The 18109-nt window shown below is 34.4% G+C and overlaps 1 protein-coding gene across 8 annotated transcripts in view; it reads right to left on the minus strand.

The window, feature by feature from the left end:
- MCTP1 (multiple C2 and transmembrane domain containing 1) overlaps positions 1-18109 on the minus strand; it is a 596052-nt gene that overhangs the window by 210187 nt on the left and 367756 nt on the right. For 2 of the 8 annotated variants that reach the window (XM_015140437.3, XM_028850082.2), the window contains exons 6-8: positions 17798-17836; positions 10131-10190; positions 4386-4463 (exon numbers count right to left, since the gene is read on the minus strand). The exons of 2 other annotated variants lie outside the window; for them this stretch is intronic. In XM_015140437.3, the coding sequence (XP_014995923.2) occupies positions 4386-4463; positions 10131-10190; positions 17798-17836 (177 nt within the window). The remainder of the gene's footprint in view (positions 1-4385; positions 4464-10130; positions 10191-17797; positions 17837-18109) is intronic. 4 more of the 8 variants (XM_028850075.2, XM_078004989.1, XM_015140440.3 and 1 more) reach the window with 2 other exon arrangements.

Below are 18109 nucleotides of genomic sequence, written 5' to 3' on the forward strand. Positions count from 1 at the left end.
TCAGCCTCCCAAGTAGCAGCCTCAGGCATGCACCACTGCACCCAGCTAATTTTTAGTTTTTATTTTCATTTCATTTGTTTGGTTTTGTTTTTAGAGAAAGGGTCTTGCTTGCTTGACCAGGCTGGAGTGCAGTGGCGTGATCATAGCTCACTGCAGCTTTGAACTCCTAGCTTCAAGTGATCCTCCTGCCTCAGACTCCCAAAGTGCTGGGATTATAGGCATGAGCCACCACACCTGGCTTAGACTTTTATTAAAATTGGCAAGTCTACTAAAAATGGCCATATAATCTCTTTAAACTAAAAAGGACATAAAACAAGCCATAGAAAGTAACTAAATGTGAAAACATCTTCAATCTGGATTCAACATCAAGCAGTACTATAAAAATGGTTTCTTTCATATTATCAAACATATTTTTTCTACTTATAGTCATTTCATGAAGAAATTCGACGTTCCTCTCAACCTCAAAGTACACTTCTAAATTATGGATTAGCATTACTTTCTACCTAATCCTGTCTACATTAATGTTACAAAGTTACAGTCTATTTTGTATAGCTCTCCCTCCCACTTTGACTTCCTACCTTTTTCCATACCAGAGCAACGCCATCGGTATTTTTATCGTCATCATTTCACAGTGCTTCTATTAGGAAAATGAAAACTACATTCTCCAAAAGATAATACTTCTAATACTTGAACATTTCAATGAAAATCTTTGAAAATCCCATTGCATATTTTCCTGCCTTGTTGAACACAGCACATTTTGAACCTTGCCTGGTGGCTCTGCCCTATGAATATCAATGCAGACCTTTGTCTACACACTCTTCATCCCTGTGAGCTTCAAAAGCAGCATTCAAATGTGATCTGAAGTGTAAAGGAGACTTCATGGAGCACCTACAAGTTCTGCAGAACTCCATGCCCCCTTCAGCTGGAGCCCCACTGCTCCCGTCTGTTCCATATATTGAATTTCCACATTGGATTTTGATGAACAGAGGATTTCTCAGATGAAAGTAATTGTTGAGAATTTGTTGCACCCAGTTATGGCTAAGGTCTTTGTTTTAGTTCTAAGATTTCATGCAACTTATTATTATATAATCCAGTCACAGATTTTGGTGTATGACTGCTTGGTTTGACCACTTCTGCTGCCTCTAACAGCAGACTCTAGGGAATCCGGTTTTAAACTTTGGACTGGAAACTTTTTTAAGGAATATGAGTAGCAAAGGAGGAACCAAAGAAAACAAATGTTGTAGCAAGCAAGAAGAAGTAATTATTTTAGAAAAGATCAAGGAGTTAATAGCTGCCAACTAATACAGAGCTTTAGAATTTAAAAATGTACTTGTCTATATCACAACGTTTGGTTCCCACAAAAACCCCATGAGGTCAGAAGGCAAGGCTTCTTAGCCCCATTTTACTGATGGAACTCAGAGTGGTTGTGCTCATAAATGGTAGATGTGTGACTAGAACCCCAATATTTCTCATCTTTATTCCTGAGCTTCCCCAATACAAGTGTTTAGGGTGGAGATTCTCTCATAGGTTAAAAGGTAATCATGATTTAAACAAAATGTTTTCAAAGGATACTCTCCAGTTAAGTGGTGAGCACATGGCTAATTTATGAAACTGCCTTTTACTTTTCTATTATATGACCACATGTGTTTATATTTATAATATTTCAGCTTGTTGAAGAATATACTTAATGCCATTTTTCTATGTGCTCTGTAGAAGCAGTCAAATAGTAGTTGGGTACAAGTTAGGTTACACAGCGTCTTCAATTAGCAAGGTGAAGTAAGTTTCTTTAATAGTGCCATGTCTAAAATAGTGCTTTTCTTGCTTGATCCTCCTTTCGTTTTGTTTTCTGGTTTTTATTTTTTTATTTTTTATTATCTTTTTTTTTTTTTTTGAGACGGAGTCTTGCTCTATCACCCAGGCTGGGGTGCAGTGGCGTGATCTCCACTCACTGCAAGCTCCGCTTCCCGGGTTCACACCATTCTCCTGCCTCAGCCTCCCATGTAGCTGGGACTACAGGCGCCCGCCACCACACCCAGCTAATTTTTTTTAAATGTATTTTTAGTAGAGACGGGGTTTCACCGTGTTAGCCAGGATGGTCTCGATCTCCTGACCTCGTGATCCGCTCGTCTCGGCCTCCCAAAGTGCTGGGATTATAGGCGTGAGCCACCGCGCCCGGCCTATCATTTTTTTTTAACATGAGAACATGAACTTGACTTACAGAGTGAGGGGGAGAAAAGCCATTTTCACTCTGTAAGTCAAGTTCATATTCTCATGTAAAGCTCACAGGAGGACAAAAGATTCCATTTTCCATGGGGTCCTTTATGCTTTCACAGAAATAAAATGAACATAATAGAGACTTTACCTACTGCTATTAGTTGCTGTGAAATGCTGTTCTATAACCCAGAAGAACATTTCCAAAACAACTTGGGGAGCTAAGTGGGAGGAAGAAAGAGAACATTTCTTCATAAAAACAGGGCTAATGGATATGGTAATTATGGGGACCTGTGCATAAGGCTGAGAAGAAGAAATAAAAAAGTTTCAAAGATATTCTAATCAGATATTTTTTCAGTGATGTTTTCTTCTTCAATAATTTTTGTTCACAATGGTACTTCTCTACAAAGAAACTCCATAATTCAACTGTAGATTTTATTGAGCAACTGCATAGTCATGAAACTGCTAAATATTTAGTCTATGCGTGAAGAAGTGAGACTTGAAATAAAATTACAGGTAAAGGTAAAAGATATAAACATAGGCTATCAAAAGCAGAAGAGAGAAGCATGGAACATAAATGTTCACTCACATATTCTAGCAATTTCTGGCTATATAACTTGGGCATGTTTATCTCTCTCTCTGGGACTCAATTTTCTTATCTTTGATTTGTCAAGACTGTACTCCAGGGCCCCAAGTGTACTAACAACCCTTTTCTGTGTGTATCTACGGGTGGAGGGAGGTTGTGTGTTCAGGGGCCTACAGAGAAAGAAGTACACTCCATCAACAATGAAGATTTAGCTTGCTCAAGATAGTCATTTATTACTCTTACTTATTTGTAAAATCAAAGTTCTGGGGAGCTCATTGAAGGCGTGAGGATGGGCAGAATACCACAGCAAAAAGAAACTTTGCAAACTATGGAATTCTGATGCTCTCCAAGGTATCTTCGGAGTCACTTGCTGCTCTGTGTAAAAAGTTTCCTTCCTCTGTACAGTAAATCTCTCAAATATGTGGTCCACAGACCAGTGGCATTGATGTCACCTGGGAACCTTTTAGAAACTAGAATCCTCTGACCCCATCCAGACTAACAGCATCAGAAACTCTGGGAGTGGAGCCAGGCATTCTGGTTTAACCAGCCCGCCAGGTGATTCTGATACACACTCAAGTGTGAGAATCCTTGCTTTGAAAGTTATGTGGAGCATGCACACTGGCTTCTCTATGTTCTAATAACTATTAATACAATTGTAAAAATTAACATTAATATTATTTATACTATTTAAAGTCCTTTTTTAGTTCTGATTAGGAAACATATTGGTCTAGATATCTAGGGTATTTAAAAAGAGAAGCAGGACCCTACTGAACAATTATGAAAAGCTGTGCTTCTTTTCTTCCTTTGTTATTTTTCTCATAAATATATCTAAATAACACATATTTATTGAAGTGTTGATAGTCCACCAAAATCACTTATTGAGCACCTAAAGGGCAAAGAGTATTAAACAAATCCAAAATAACATTCAATAAAATTTGCATATTGCAGTTGGTACTTAGTTTTCTAAGGTAATGCTCTCAACTAGGTCCTTGTTGAATTAGAAGTCTTGTTGAGGGGGACAAGAAAAAAGGCAAGAAGACTAAAAAGAAAAAAACCAACCTAGTTCTTCAAAGCAAAGAACAAAAACAAAGTCCTTAAAAGGAAAGAATAATCCTTGAACTTGTAAGGTAGTTGTTCTCAAATTCTAGCAGTCAATTTGCTGGAATTGCATGATTCTCTGAGATGTGACTCAGTTCTTATGGAGTAGAGCCATGTCTGTATTTCAGCACATGCCCAATGTGATTCTCACCCATCCAAAGTTTAGGATCCACTTTCATAAGAATATTCATCCAAGTTCATAATTAATAAAGAATATCAAGACACCAGTTAACAATACAGATTTCAAAGCATGAAGCAATTAGTCCATAACAGGTATCTTTAGTAAGATTTTAGAACAAATGAGCTGGCAATTTAAAGAAAGTGTTAGTTATATTATTCCTTGAAAAAAAATTAAGATTACAATTCCTTTTCCTATGTACAAAATAGGTTAGTATAGGGAATGGGTTTTCAGTACAGTAAGTTGGCTCTCAGAAATCACAGCTCATGCAAGCTCAGAAAAAAAATAAATGAACTGAATGGTTGAACTTACTTGTGCATTTTTGCAATAAGGACTCTGAAGCTCTGCTTTGCAGAAGCCCAGGACAGGAAGCGCTGGCCTGCCGCACGTCTGGATGGAAATGAATGATCAGAGCTGTACGGGGAAGGTTTGTACCATTCTCAACCCCTCATTTTGATCAGCAGTTTGAATTACTCTTCAGAAAACATTATTTGAGAAAATTTGTATTTGCTTCTTAAGTCACTGTCAGAAAATGTCTTATAGCACAATGAAGATAAATGTCAATGCAACTCTAAATTTCCAGCCACTATTTTCTTTAGTAGAATGATGCTGCAGTGGTCAAGGAAATGAAGCCCAGAGATTATATAGTAATAGAGCCTAATTAAGTGATTTCAGGTTTTTGTTAATAGGTGTATCAGAGAAAATAACTATAGCAAGAGAAATCATGAAAAGAATAATTGTTTCCAAGTCTGCTGCTTCAAAAGGTCGGAATAGTGATTTGCTTTCAGAAAAATAAATGTGATACGAATAGGCAATAAATAAGATCATATTAACCCTGCATCCCACATGTAAATCTTTTGTAATGATTAAAGAAGTATCTCTAAACTAATAGGGAAATTTTGTCCCACATGACACCTCCCTTTCCTGCCTTTGCTATGAAAAAGTAACTCAAAGATCCCTTCACTACCAAGACCAAGAGTAGCAAAAGATGGATTAAGACAGATACAGCTGAACAGGAACGCCTGGGGGGAAGTTATCATGGTGGGACTGAAAGTTCATATTACAGGTCTTCTGGAGCAGTTAAAGAAAGTTTCTTAACAATAGTATTATGATGAGATTAGAGTCGTCAGTCTTAATAACATCAACAGAGAAGACTGGATCAGGGCAGTCGGAAAGGTGGATTAAATCACACAGAAAGAAAGGAACATTTATTGTGCAGCTATTACATGCTGCTGTTTTCACACTCCAGTGTTTTTCATGACAGGAATCTTATTTTAAGGTAAATAAACTGAGGCATAGAGAAGATAAGTACCCCACTCAAAGCCAAATGACTAGAGATTGGCAAGGCTGAGATTTGAATCTAGAGTTGCTGAGACCTAATCCATGATTTCCACCTCCACCCACCTATATTTCCCTTTTTTTGACAGAGACTGAGAAATTCATGGTACAACAAAAGAAATTAATTGGTACAGAAGTTTTCAAAATACTTTGCCTGTCACTTAGGTGAAATGTATCCTTGGTTATAGATTATCAAGAAAGGCTAATCAAGGGATTAGAGGAAGTAAGAGTAGGTGGGTGGTAATAACCCCAGCATATGTTATTCACTTTATAATAAACTATAGTTTAATGTCTGCTAGTAAGGTGGTGAAGTCATAGAATCTCGCATCTAAATTGGGAGCATTTCTATATTCCAGTTCTAGTTAAAAAGTTTAGTAATTCCATTCCTTGAAAAGATGGATCACTAACAATGAGATATTTTATTTTTCTAAATCTTGATTTAAAAATAGATCAAAATAAAAAAAATCTGTTTAGACTTAATATGAGACTAAGGGAACACAGTTAAACCAATCCCCTTCCCTGATAGGTACAAATAATCCTTGGCTTTTGTTATCCTGGATTTTATTACCTTTGTACAACCTAATCCTTCCAAATGAGACCCAGACACTGAAATAGGGAGTGAAAGACATTGCTTATGTGTTTACAATAAGCCATGTGTGGAATCAGCTCTTTCTTCTATTTTCAGCACAGGGTGCATGTGCTTTTATTTAATCAAATGATCCCCGAGACACTACAAAGAAGAGATAATGACAGCCTAGAATGACTGTTTTGTGCTGCAAAGACGAGTGTGGAGCAATTAGCTCAATCCCAGGCACAGGCCTGTTCTATCTTTTCCTTTTCCTGCTGAGTTTATTCGAGTGAATTGCACCTGGATGATGAAGTCCAACAAGTGCATTTGTTCTGCCATCCATCCATCCTCTCAAGGTAGGATTGCTTTTACAGAAAACCCTCTCGGTGCTTTGTCCAGCCCAGTCTGAAGTGTCTCATCTTATAATAAAGCTTTGATCCTTTTTTTCTTAGAAGATGATTTACTGGCACCATAATCCTTAGCGAAATTCTGCTGGTTTTTAATCCTTAAACTTTCTTTTATATTTCCATTGCTTCTTGATACAATTTATGGTGCCAGGAAGTTCTTTACGTTTACTTAAGATGTTTTAACTATCCTCTCTAACTTTAATCGTGGCCAAAGAAAAGTTTTAAAGCTTTTACTACATTTGTTTGAAAATACATACAAATAGAAAATCATCATATATATTGTAATCTTTTTGGCTTGCTGAAATAATCTACAAATTTCTAGCAATAATATGGGAAAGGAATAATAGTCTTGGGCTTGCCTTATAGAGACCTGTGGTTTTTTTGTTTGTTTGTTTGTTTTTGTTTTTGTTTTTGAGACTGTTAATTAAAAGTTACACATATTTTTGAGTATAAATAACATCATACTTAAAAATGGAGATAATTCCTGAAATCATCTTGTGTGGATGTTATCTATGGTCGAGTTGTTCAGCATGTAAGTGCTTCAGTACAGGATTCCATTCTTGTTTTAAAAAGTCAATAACTCTTCTCCTTAGCCTTCAATCTTCCTTCAGACACACTTTTGCTTGACCTGACCAGAAGGCGGTACTCTGACATAACTTCTAAATTGCCTTGTATTTTTCTAGGTACTCTTCTTTGCCCATTGTGACCCTTTTCTTGATTTTTATATGAAGTGTCTTGGCATGTTCCAGCCTTTTCCACTTAAAAAATATTTAAATTTATCTTTGATTCACTGCAATGTTCTTGTAAGGTGGTTTGTTCAATTAATTCTTTTACCAGAGTCTGTAAGTCCACTCAATGGAGGTAACTAAAAAGAAACGTAAGCATGCTAACTATTTGAAAACACTGCACTAAGTTACCACCTTTAAGTGGGAAGTTAGTCTTTAATACAATTTTTACTTAACTTGATTCTCATAATTTTTATTGTTTTCATGAGAAACATGGTAATTGTCATATCCACCGCTTAATATTTTTTATCCTAAGATAGTGTTTTGATGAATAACAAATATCATGCTTTCGGACAATTAGACTATCCCTGTGCACAGTCTTTTCTTTCCATTATTTTGCTCTCAGGAAAATTAAGATATAGCAAGTAGCACTGATGTTCCAGCTGAGCAAGTTTTTACTAGGATGTAGTTTCACTCAGTGAAAATCAGTTGCTATCTCTTGGACACATGTATTGATCTGTATAAATCCTGATAGGAATTTATTTTAAATCACATCCTGCTTAACCCACAAAGCACATGTATACTCTTCATGCAAGATTTTATCTGAGCTATTTAGATAGTTTGCATATCTGAAAATGTCCCTGGATAACCTCCTTTCATATATATCTCCTCTAAAAGTTCATCAGAATAACAATATTGCTTGGGTAAAGAGCAATGGGGTCAATTAGTTACCAGAGTGACCTTTGAATGTGACTATGGAAGACAATACTCAAACAAAGTAGGCTTGGTCACTGATTTTCTGATTTTGTAAATGGCATATCAGACACATCAGTCTCATGGCTCTTAAACATATCCATCCATTGGTGGCTAACACAGCTGCTGAAGAAAAGGGTCAAATAATGCAAGAAGAATTTGAAAGAGTGTCAATCAAAAATAACAGGTTAAGGAACAGCTTTATTTATACGAAGTATCTTTATTCATCATAAACTCAAAGAGGGACTCTACTGCTCTTCAAAGTTCTTCAAAACATTTATTTGTATGGCATTCAGAGAGAGAGAAATATTGTTTCTGAGCATGCCATCTGGGTACCTCAAGGCAATGACATCAGTTTGATGGGCCTCACTTTCCTCATTGGTAAAACAGATGACCCCTAAAGGTTCTGCCTGTATGACTCAAGTCATTTGTCAACTGTTCATTGTCATAGGCCCAGAGAAGACATTACCACCAGGCCTTGGATACAAGGAAGCTTGCTTATTTTTAAAGTTGCACATTTGTTATTCTAGGATCAAAGAGTTCAAGAGATTGAGAAAGGTTATTAAAGAATATTTGAGGATGAAAACAACCAAATGGAAAGTACTGATAAGTGGAAAACTTGGAAGTAGCAAAGAAGATCTTGAGAGCGCCACTTGAAAGGGAAACACTTGAAAAACTATTAATTATGAAGCTGGTCCTGGTGACAAATCTTCATTCACAATGACCAGTGTGCACATTTGCTGCACATAGAACAAGTTCAACCCAGAGCACCCTCAAAGTCTACTCTGAAGAAGTGTGCCATTTCCCTTTTTTTTTCAAAACAGAGGTTTGCTCTTGTTGCCCGGGCTGGCATGCAATGGCACAATCTTAGCTCACTACAACCTCCTCCTCCTGGGTTCAAGCAATTCTCCTGCCTCAGCCTCCCGAGTAGCTGGGATTACATGCATGCGCCACCATGCCTGGCTAATTTTTTGTATTTAGAGACGGGGTTTTGCCCTGTTGGTCAGCTGGTCTCAAACTCCTGACCTCAGGTGATCCACCCGCCTCAGCCTCCCAAAGTGCTGGGATTACAGGCATGAGCCACCGGGCCCGGCCAGTGAAATAGTTTTTGGATAAAGCCGTCATTTAAAGTCATGGAACAATTTAAAAGCACTAATTCTGTGTGTTCTGGGACAATGCATGAACATATAAGAGGAATTATTATTTCAGCAAAGTACAGAGTAACTTCAGTGAAGGCAGCCATACAGTGTAAATGAAGAGGGTGTAATTACTAAAATAAACTCACAACAATAAAAAGCTACAAAAAAAAAAAAGTGTGTGTGCATTCAAGCTGGTAAGGATGAATAAATGTAGCTTATACTTGCTCACTGGTCAACACATGACTTAATCTGGTACCTGCCAGTCTACTTAAGGGACACTATAACAAATACTAAAGTTCTAAAGAAAAAAAGGTAGTTTTCAATCATGAACAGTTTGAGAGCCAAGAAAGGAAAATGGCCAGGCCCTAAGAGTGTAGCATTTTCGTTGCAATATCTATTGTTACATTAAGCATATACCAAGTGTGAATTTTCAAAGAAAGAGGAACATTCTCAAAGGAAAGCAGTAAGTGCATTAGTAATAAATTGTGCTGTGCATAATGCAGAATTAGAACAGAGAAAGAAATGGATGGTCATTATGAGGCTATTATACTTTAAACATCAAAGAGTAAGTTAAATTGAAATGACATTTAAAACAAGTTATCTGTGAATCATCATTTTGTCTTTATTTAAATCAAAAGAGTTGCTGTTTTCTAAATTATAGGATTTATTTTCAAAGAAAGAGCACTAATTAGTATATATCTAGGACAGAATTCTAGTATAGATCACTGTAACAGAAGTAAATATTTTTCTCAAACAGAAATGGAGCAGAAAATTCTAGTCTCATTTTACATGAGAGGAAAGAAAGAGCCCTCATGGACCTTCTAGATGGCACCATTATATTCCCAGAGAGTCCCTGAGACTCTAGCTTCTCAGAATTTGGAATAAACTTGGTTTCATAAAGTGACTTCAAAGAAATATGTTCAATTTATGAAGTTCTTAATTTTTACAAGTGTAGAAATAAAAGTGTTAGTTACCTAGATGACTTAGAAGATAATAAAGAAGGCAAATGAATACATCTATCTGGAAGCCTATCTTAAAAAGTGAAACTCTTAATTGCCATTTAACTTTCAAAATTGCTATCCAAAACCAAAAATCAAGAATATTAACAAAAAGGATTTAGACATTACCCTCCAAAAGAGAGACTTCACAGAGAAATAAGATCCAACCACTTCATTTTCTGAAAGTTCCTAAAAACAAACAAATATTTAGCTACATTTTGAGACATTTTTGAGAATACTTAATTAGTATTGTAAATCCAAACAAATAAAATCAAAGCAAATAAAAAAACCAAAAATTGTATATCCTAAAGATACTTGGCATATTTAGAAACTGTAAGTTTCTTCCCTTGAATAAGTTAAAATTTTTGTGGTAGTAAAGTTTAGAGAGGATTATTTGTGTAATTTTTTAAGAGTCTACTTACCTTTTTATTCTTAATTATTCATTAATATATTATAGAGTCTGATGGTTTATTATAGAAAGTTGACTGTTTAAGCATATTTTAAGATTTTAAAGTAAAGCAGGTATTTATTCCTTTTAACAAAACAATTGTGTTAACCATAGAACTTCAGAGCATTTTTAAAGAATGACTGCAGAAATCTTATTTATAAACATGCACCTAGTCAAATTTGGTTTAAATTTTTACAAAAAAAATCCAAATTTTATAATACAATTAACAAATATAATAAGTGACTTAGTTAACTGAAGTTCCCTGACCATAATTTTAAAAAGAAATGAATACCGAGAGAGTTGGCTATTGGACTAAAAGCAATGCAGTGGATTCAAGTAGAATAGTTTATTACTTAATCCTCAGACTTTTATAAAGGAAACCAATTCAACTTTGGGAAATAAAAAAAATAGCTATCCATTTTTAAATAGAATATCTAAATTACATGCTTCCCATAAACATTAAAACTTTGCATTCTGTCTCTAGGTGTCAGTTATGATAAAGTTTCAGTAAACTGATGACAGTTACGGGAAAGTATCAATAGTTGATACTGTGATAAAGAGGAAGCACTTTTGCAACTTCCTTGATTGTTCTATGATTTTGTGTTAGCAATTAAGATTTTGGAGGTGAGGTGGGATTTATGATGATCAAGATTTAGGACTTAGGCTTCTCTTTTAAAATTTGAGAAACAAAAATATTAGCCACATTTAGATCCACGGAAGTTGCCAGGCTGTGGTTTTCGTGCCATGCTTAATTACTTTTGTCATTCACCAGCTAAAATTTATATTTCATTTTACAATCCATGTTCTCATGCAAATTTAGGCCTTTATTTCAGAGGAGCAATTTAATTTTCTTGTGGACCTCTTTGCCATTTACAGCAGACCAGCCAAAGCCTTCCTTTCACTAGAGTCTAATGATAATAACAATAACAACAACTACAACAACAATACGAAGACACCTGGCATTACAAAATGAGTCCTAAACAGAAGTGGTGATTGTATTACAGAGAACAAGAAAAAGAGCACAAACTATTCATGAATTCCAGAGAAAACTTATCTTAAAGCATAACTGTAGATATTTAGTTACGCTTCAGTCTTCACCAAAACGAGACTAAGTGAGGCAAAGTGACATTTTAAAATTGCTAAAAGTATAAAGTACCAGCAAAGGGAAACAGAACAAAAAACAGAAATATCAATTGATAATGGGAAATTATTGAAGTTATTCTGAAAGATGAATTGTTAAACTGTTTCTACTAAGATTTCTAATTTATAAAAGTAGTAAGATGCATTGGGAATATCTTATTTATTTCTGGTTTTGCCTCTAAAAATCTAACATACACTAAGAAAATTTCTCCTCAAAGATAAAAAATCTAATTATGAATCTAAATATTAAACAAATTTTAGACTAAAAAATCTAGAAAATAAATTTTTTTCCACAGGGAAATAAAACTAAAGGATGGTTTATTTTTTTCTAATAAATGAATATAATGTGATTTTTTTCAGCCTTCATAAATCACAGAAATCTTTAAAGTCTTTTTTATCAGATGGAATAAGGATTAGTCAAGAAGTTTTTATAAAAAGTGATACTTTAAAATTAGTCTTAACGTGTACAGAGCTTTAAACATAACACATACTATTATAATTTGGCAATTCTTCAAAACTCAAAACCTTCACAATTGATTTGAAATTGTGAAGCCTGATATTCAAATGTAAGAGTCAAGTCAGCTAGCATTCCTGATTACAAAAGCATGCTTTCATAGGAACTCAATTTCCTTTTATCAATACTATTTTGGCCACTTAAGAGATTAAAAAATAAATAAATACACAAACAAATCATTTATATAAACTTTCCTGGTCAGACTGCAGTCACTGTTCATCAAAGCCATGGCTCTTGGATGCTTCCATCCTAACAATAAGGATGCCTCACGGTATTGACTAAGCTTATCAATTGTTATGTTAACTAGGGCTTTGGAGCCAGGATCCTGACAAAATTATAAATCGTTTCACCGTATACATTTAGGGTCCCTTAAGACCAACAAATCTCTCCCAGTTTCACTCAATTTAATAACTGTCCATCTGTCTATCCATCCATCTGTTCATTCATCCTTCCGTCTATCTATCTTGTTAAATTAAAAGGCCAGGTAATCTGCACAGCAGCCCTTAGTTCTGTTATCCTGGAACCCAGTTATATTAGTTCTCCCCTTTTAATCGGTCCAGGAAGGATCTTAAGAAACTGGCCGACTCACTTGGTAACACATGCCACCAATGTGAAGGCCAATAAACATCCTAGACCTGAAACACAAGCACTGTGGAATTCATCCTTTCACTGAGATTACATTTTGTCCTTTCACTTTGTACCAACTCATCCAGATGTGCTCCAGAAGAATCCACAACATTATGCCAACAAGAGCAGTCAAATAAATGTAATGCCATTGTCACAGCAAATCCCTGTAGCTATGAATTACAATATATAAAAAAATTTATTTTATGCCTTTGGGGAAATATTGTCAAAATAGCAAGGAAAAACCATCTCAACATAAAATTTAATTATAGCTCCATGTATTTTGTGGGGCTAATGAAATATCTACTGACATTATACTATCTCTGTTTTAAGTAAACTTACTACAAATTTAAGGACTTGGTTACCAGGTGGGGACAAAAGGTATTCTCTGATAATAGAAATACTCACTGCTATTTACATTTGTTCATTGCTGCATTTTGGAATCTCAGAAGTCTTGCTTATGAGGTTGATTTTATAGCATTTCCAAATAATACAGATTTTGGAGTACAAACAATGGCAAAGTAAAAATCTTTTAAAATAATTTTATGTTTACTTCAAAAACACCGAGCATATAATTTTTTTTCAAACACATATGCATAGTGACTAGAAATATGGCACCCAAGAAAAGCCATTTTGGTCACTCATAGTTGAGAAAGTCTATGACCAAGAGTTTTCATTTTTGCCGCTTTAAAAAAATTACCTATTTATTATCAGGACATAAAGGTTTTGTGGAAAGAACTTGATAGTTGCTAAATAATGACTTTTTTTCGTCATGTCTAGCTGACTGTGTGAGATGCTTAAAGATGTGTTAATCTGTTTCTCCACCGTTAGTTAAATTAAAGCACTTAGAGTTTTCGCTGATACATTTTTAATGTGTCATCCAAGGTGTCAGGTTTAACTACTACGCCCTGCAGACTTATGGAGTTGAAAGTGTTCTCTAGTTTAAATTAACGATCTCCTTGCCAAAAGTCATATTAAAAATTGCTTCATTCAACCAATGAATAAAGTGTTTTATAGTTCATTAAAATTATGCTAAGTGGTTATAATAAAATCTTTATAAAAAGATGTATTATTAAAAAAAGATATAAGCTGTCAAGTAACAGAAGATATGATAATCAGACACTATCACAGTAGTCTGTATTATATTATTCAAAGGATGAACTTTTCTGAAAGAAAAACAATTCTAAACTGTTATTGTCAAGAATATGAATTGCAATGTGTATGTTTTTATATCATCACAATAATATTTCTCATATAATTGAGGTAATTTATTGAAAGCACATAAGTTTATTATTATCTCACCTTTACTCATTGGTAAATTCATTATTCTAGGTTAAAACACACACACACACACACACACACACACACACACAATGTAATGTAAAATCATAATTGCTTATTGTTTGATAGAGCCAATTATTTCATTACATTTTTCCATTTTTGGCTTCGCCCCACAAAATGTATTCGCAAAATACATATAAATCATCTCTTCTGAGTTCATGAAACTTTCTGCATGAATAATTTAACCTTAGAATAAATTATCAGTGAGAAGTTTCTTCTAAAGAATAAAATATTGCAATAATCCAAAGCGCTACCATTTCTCTGCTAAAACACATTTTTGTAACATAAGAGTAACTCTTTCACCTGGATAATTCTTCTGTTGCCCAAGTTTAAGGAGACATCAGTCCCTTTCTTCTTAAAATAACATAATTCTATAACAGCTGAGTGTGGGGCAGAATTCAAAATGTGCATAATAGAAAGTGTGCTTGTGGAAAACCAGAATGAGTCTTTTAAAGGATGGTTCTGTCCCTAGAAGAGGAAATATTAGGAATTTATATCTATATACTTGTTTATATGCCATTCAAATACAATGCATACTTCATACATTCTTATTTTTCAGAGGTAAGTTTAGATGCATTTTTTCCTATGTATTGCTAAGTGGTAATACAATTACCCACCCTCCCCCCCCAAAAAATAATAAGTTAGTCCTGAACAGCAGTTAGGATCTCCCTGTCCTCAAGCTGGAGATTCTTCTTTTGATTTCAATAGTTAAATGCAACCCCACATTATGTGAGTGCCACAAGTAATAAGATTTCCATTGAAAGAGCCTATTATTAGCAGAAGTATGGTTACAAAAATAGGCAAAGAAATTTCATTACAGAAAACCAAGATGATGAAAATGACGAGTAGCTGCTTAAGGAATGGGAAATTCCATGAGCTGATTCACATTGTATAGTGGGGAGACAGGCGTATTTAAAAGAACAACAACTGTGTCAATTTAGCCTTTCTTCCTCTGTAGTTACATCACTTCTGAAAGAAACCAAGCAAAGGAAGAAAAACTCCATACTGGAGAGAATCTCTAACAACACTGGCTATCTTTAAGCCTTTGCTACAAAATTTACACTTCTTAGATTATCTATTCACCACTGACACTCAAAGACAGGCTGCATGCCAAAGCCCTTCCGTGAAGATGCGGGAGACCTTATTCTGTAAATCAAGATTCCGAGGAAGAAAATGATCTGTGTTTTTATGAAAAATTTACCTTTGAATTTGAACATAGTTATATCATATATGAAATACCCATATTTAAATGTAATGCAAATAAAATTACACCCTATTTCCAAAAATAAAAAATGAAAAATCTGTACTCAGACGAGAATTTACAAGAAGATTGAAATATTTAGAAAATGATGCATTTTCATAAAACAGTAACACAGTTAAACCTATAAAACTACACGGTATAGTCCCTTACCCCTTAGTTTCCCAGGAAGCACAATTTACTGGACGAAAGATTCAGGGAGCAGTTTCAACATAGCAGAGTGTGTGAAGGAAGGTGGACTAGCTAGTAATTGAAATGTCAAACTTTCCCCCCATTTTGAATTTAACGTTGTGCTCTTGTAACACTAATATGGATGAATATGGCAAATGTTTTAGGGCACAGTAAAAAATCTGAATGAATTAGCAGGTGTTCAGTATGTTCTCACAGAAAAAAAAAATCAAATGAGTTAACCAATTTTACTTCACTTAGTATTCAATATCCCCATTAAATTTTTCAAAGTTGAAAATCCCTTAGGCTAAAACCCAAAAGCTTATGTTAACACTGTACTAAATATAATCTGCCAAGTACTCAAACGAGTGCTGTTAGACATAGGAATTCTGTATCTTCAGTTGGAAGCTTGAAAAATGTATCCATTTGAATACATAAATGGATTGCTAATAATAAATATAAACTCCAAGAATTTTAGATATAAAAACAGTAGAGGATAGATGTTTATTATTCATTTTAAATTTTCTATATATGGAACAAAAGTATGTGATATACTTTTACTTAATTTATGTTTAAAATTATATTTACATTTAAATGTACATTTAATATAATTTTTAAAGAAGAATTTTTTTTTTTTTTTTTTTTTTTTTTGAGACAGAGTCTCACTCTGTTGCCCAGACTGGAGTGAAATGGCATGATCTCTGCTCACTGCAACCTCTGCCTCCGGGGTTTAAGCCATCTCCTGCCTCAGCCTCCCTAGAAGCTGGGATTACAGGCGTATGCCACCACGCCTGGCTAATTTTTGTATTTTTAGTAGAGACAGGGTTTCACCATGTTGGCCAGGCTGGTCTTGAACTCCTGACCTCAAGTAATCCACCCACCTCGGCCTCCCAAAGTGCTGGGATTACAGGCCTGAGCCACTGTGCCTGGCAGAATCTTCATTTCTGTTCTTCCTTTTATACAATAAAATGGATTATCCCCATTAATTAATACTAAATATTATATAATATCTTGCTCTATCATGTTAAATATATCTGAAAGAATATTGTTACATATTGATGGGTTGTCATGTTTTTTACACAAATATATCCAATTATATAAATTTAAAAATATATACACTTTTAATATAACAATAACTTTATAATTACAAAGGAAAAAGAGTAATACAAACATGAACAGTGCAAATATTTCTTCAAAACATCTTGAAACTTTGATTAGTGAAAATCACAGTGAACATTAAGTTAGAAATATTCAGCAACCTTCCTTAATAAGCGTTTTTCATTTTATTAAAATAATAAAGTTTTATTTTTATTTTTATTCCCATTTTAATGGGAGTCCTGACTTTTTTGTGAGCCAAATTATTCTTTGGTCATTAATGCCATAGGAATCAGGGAGAAAATGTATAGTAAGAGACACTTGTTCAAATAGATTAAGTCATTACCATAAATATAAAAACATTTTGATATATATATATTCACAGTAATAAAAATGACAAAATTAAAGAAAAGCTTAGGTAAAAGCATGATTCAATCAGAATGGAAGGAAAAAGATTGTCATGTTCCAGGGTCTAAAAAAATTAGTCACTATTAAAAAGGAATACTGACTCTAAGTAGAAATTTGAGGAGACAAGATTTTTACAAGTAAAATCCTTTTTATTTATTTCAAAGTATATTCATATAAAAGTTGTTTCATCTTGATATCTGTGTCTAAGAGTGGCAGCACCACTGAACAAATTAAACACTTAGTTTATATTTTGCATATCTTACAAGTTGCAAAAGAGCTGGGGCTTAGTAAGTTACAGGAACCATAAACTCCTCTCACTTTATTTCTTAAAGTGAGAAGAGACAATGGGGAAAAATGGTTCTTATCGTATACTCTAAAGATGTAATGATATAGGAATTTCTGAGTTTAGAAAGCTTTATACTCAATTTTCTGTGACCCCCAAAAATAAAATAAATTGTGCAAATCTTTCTTCTATCTGGAGTTGTCCCTCCCCTAGCCTCATCATTTTATTCCTGGCGCAAAGCAATTTTCTAGACCCTGTTGCATATATAGTTGAGACTAGATGCTGAGAATGATGTTGAGAAGTGACCAGAAAATAGTGAAAGAATGATTTGAAGCTATTGATCAGTGTGATTTCTACTTAAAAAACATCACATGGTTTGCTTAAATTTATGGGGAAAAGTAACAATCGGATAGTATGAAATCTGGTAGCATACTTTGAAGAGATGAGAGAGATCTGGGAAAGCAGATGATAATTCTTCTCAACAAGAAAAGCTGAAAGATCACAAGCTAAGAATTACCTTACTTGATCTTTTCCAACTCTTCCTCATTAGCATTGTCTGTAAATAAAATAAAGCATTTTCATTATCTTTTCACTCAAGTACAGAAGAGGGCAGCCAGTTGTTTTTTAGCGGAAACATTAGCCCTTGAAACAGCAAACAGTTCCTGCAGCAATTGTACAACACAAAACTTGTTTTCCACGCACACACGACTAGAGAAACAACTTTAACATTCCAGCAGTCTTTCTGGTGAGAGTTCATTTGATTTATTCCTTTGTTAAAAAAAAAAAAAAAAAAAAAAAATGGGACCAGTACTGGGATGCCTTTACTGAC

Source organism: Macaca mulatta, chromosome 6, assembly GCF_049350105.2.
Source record: "Macaca mulatta isolate MMU2019108-1 chromosome 6, T2T-MMU8v2.0, whole genome shotgun sequence".
Taxonomy (NCBI): domain Eukaryota; kingdom Metazoa; phylum Chordata; class Mammalia; order Primates; family Cercopithecidae; genus Macaca; species Macaca mulatta.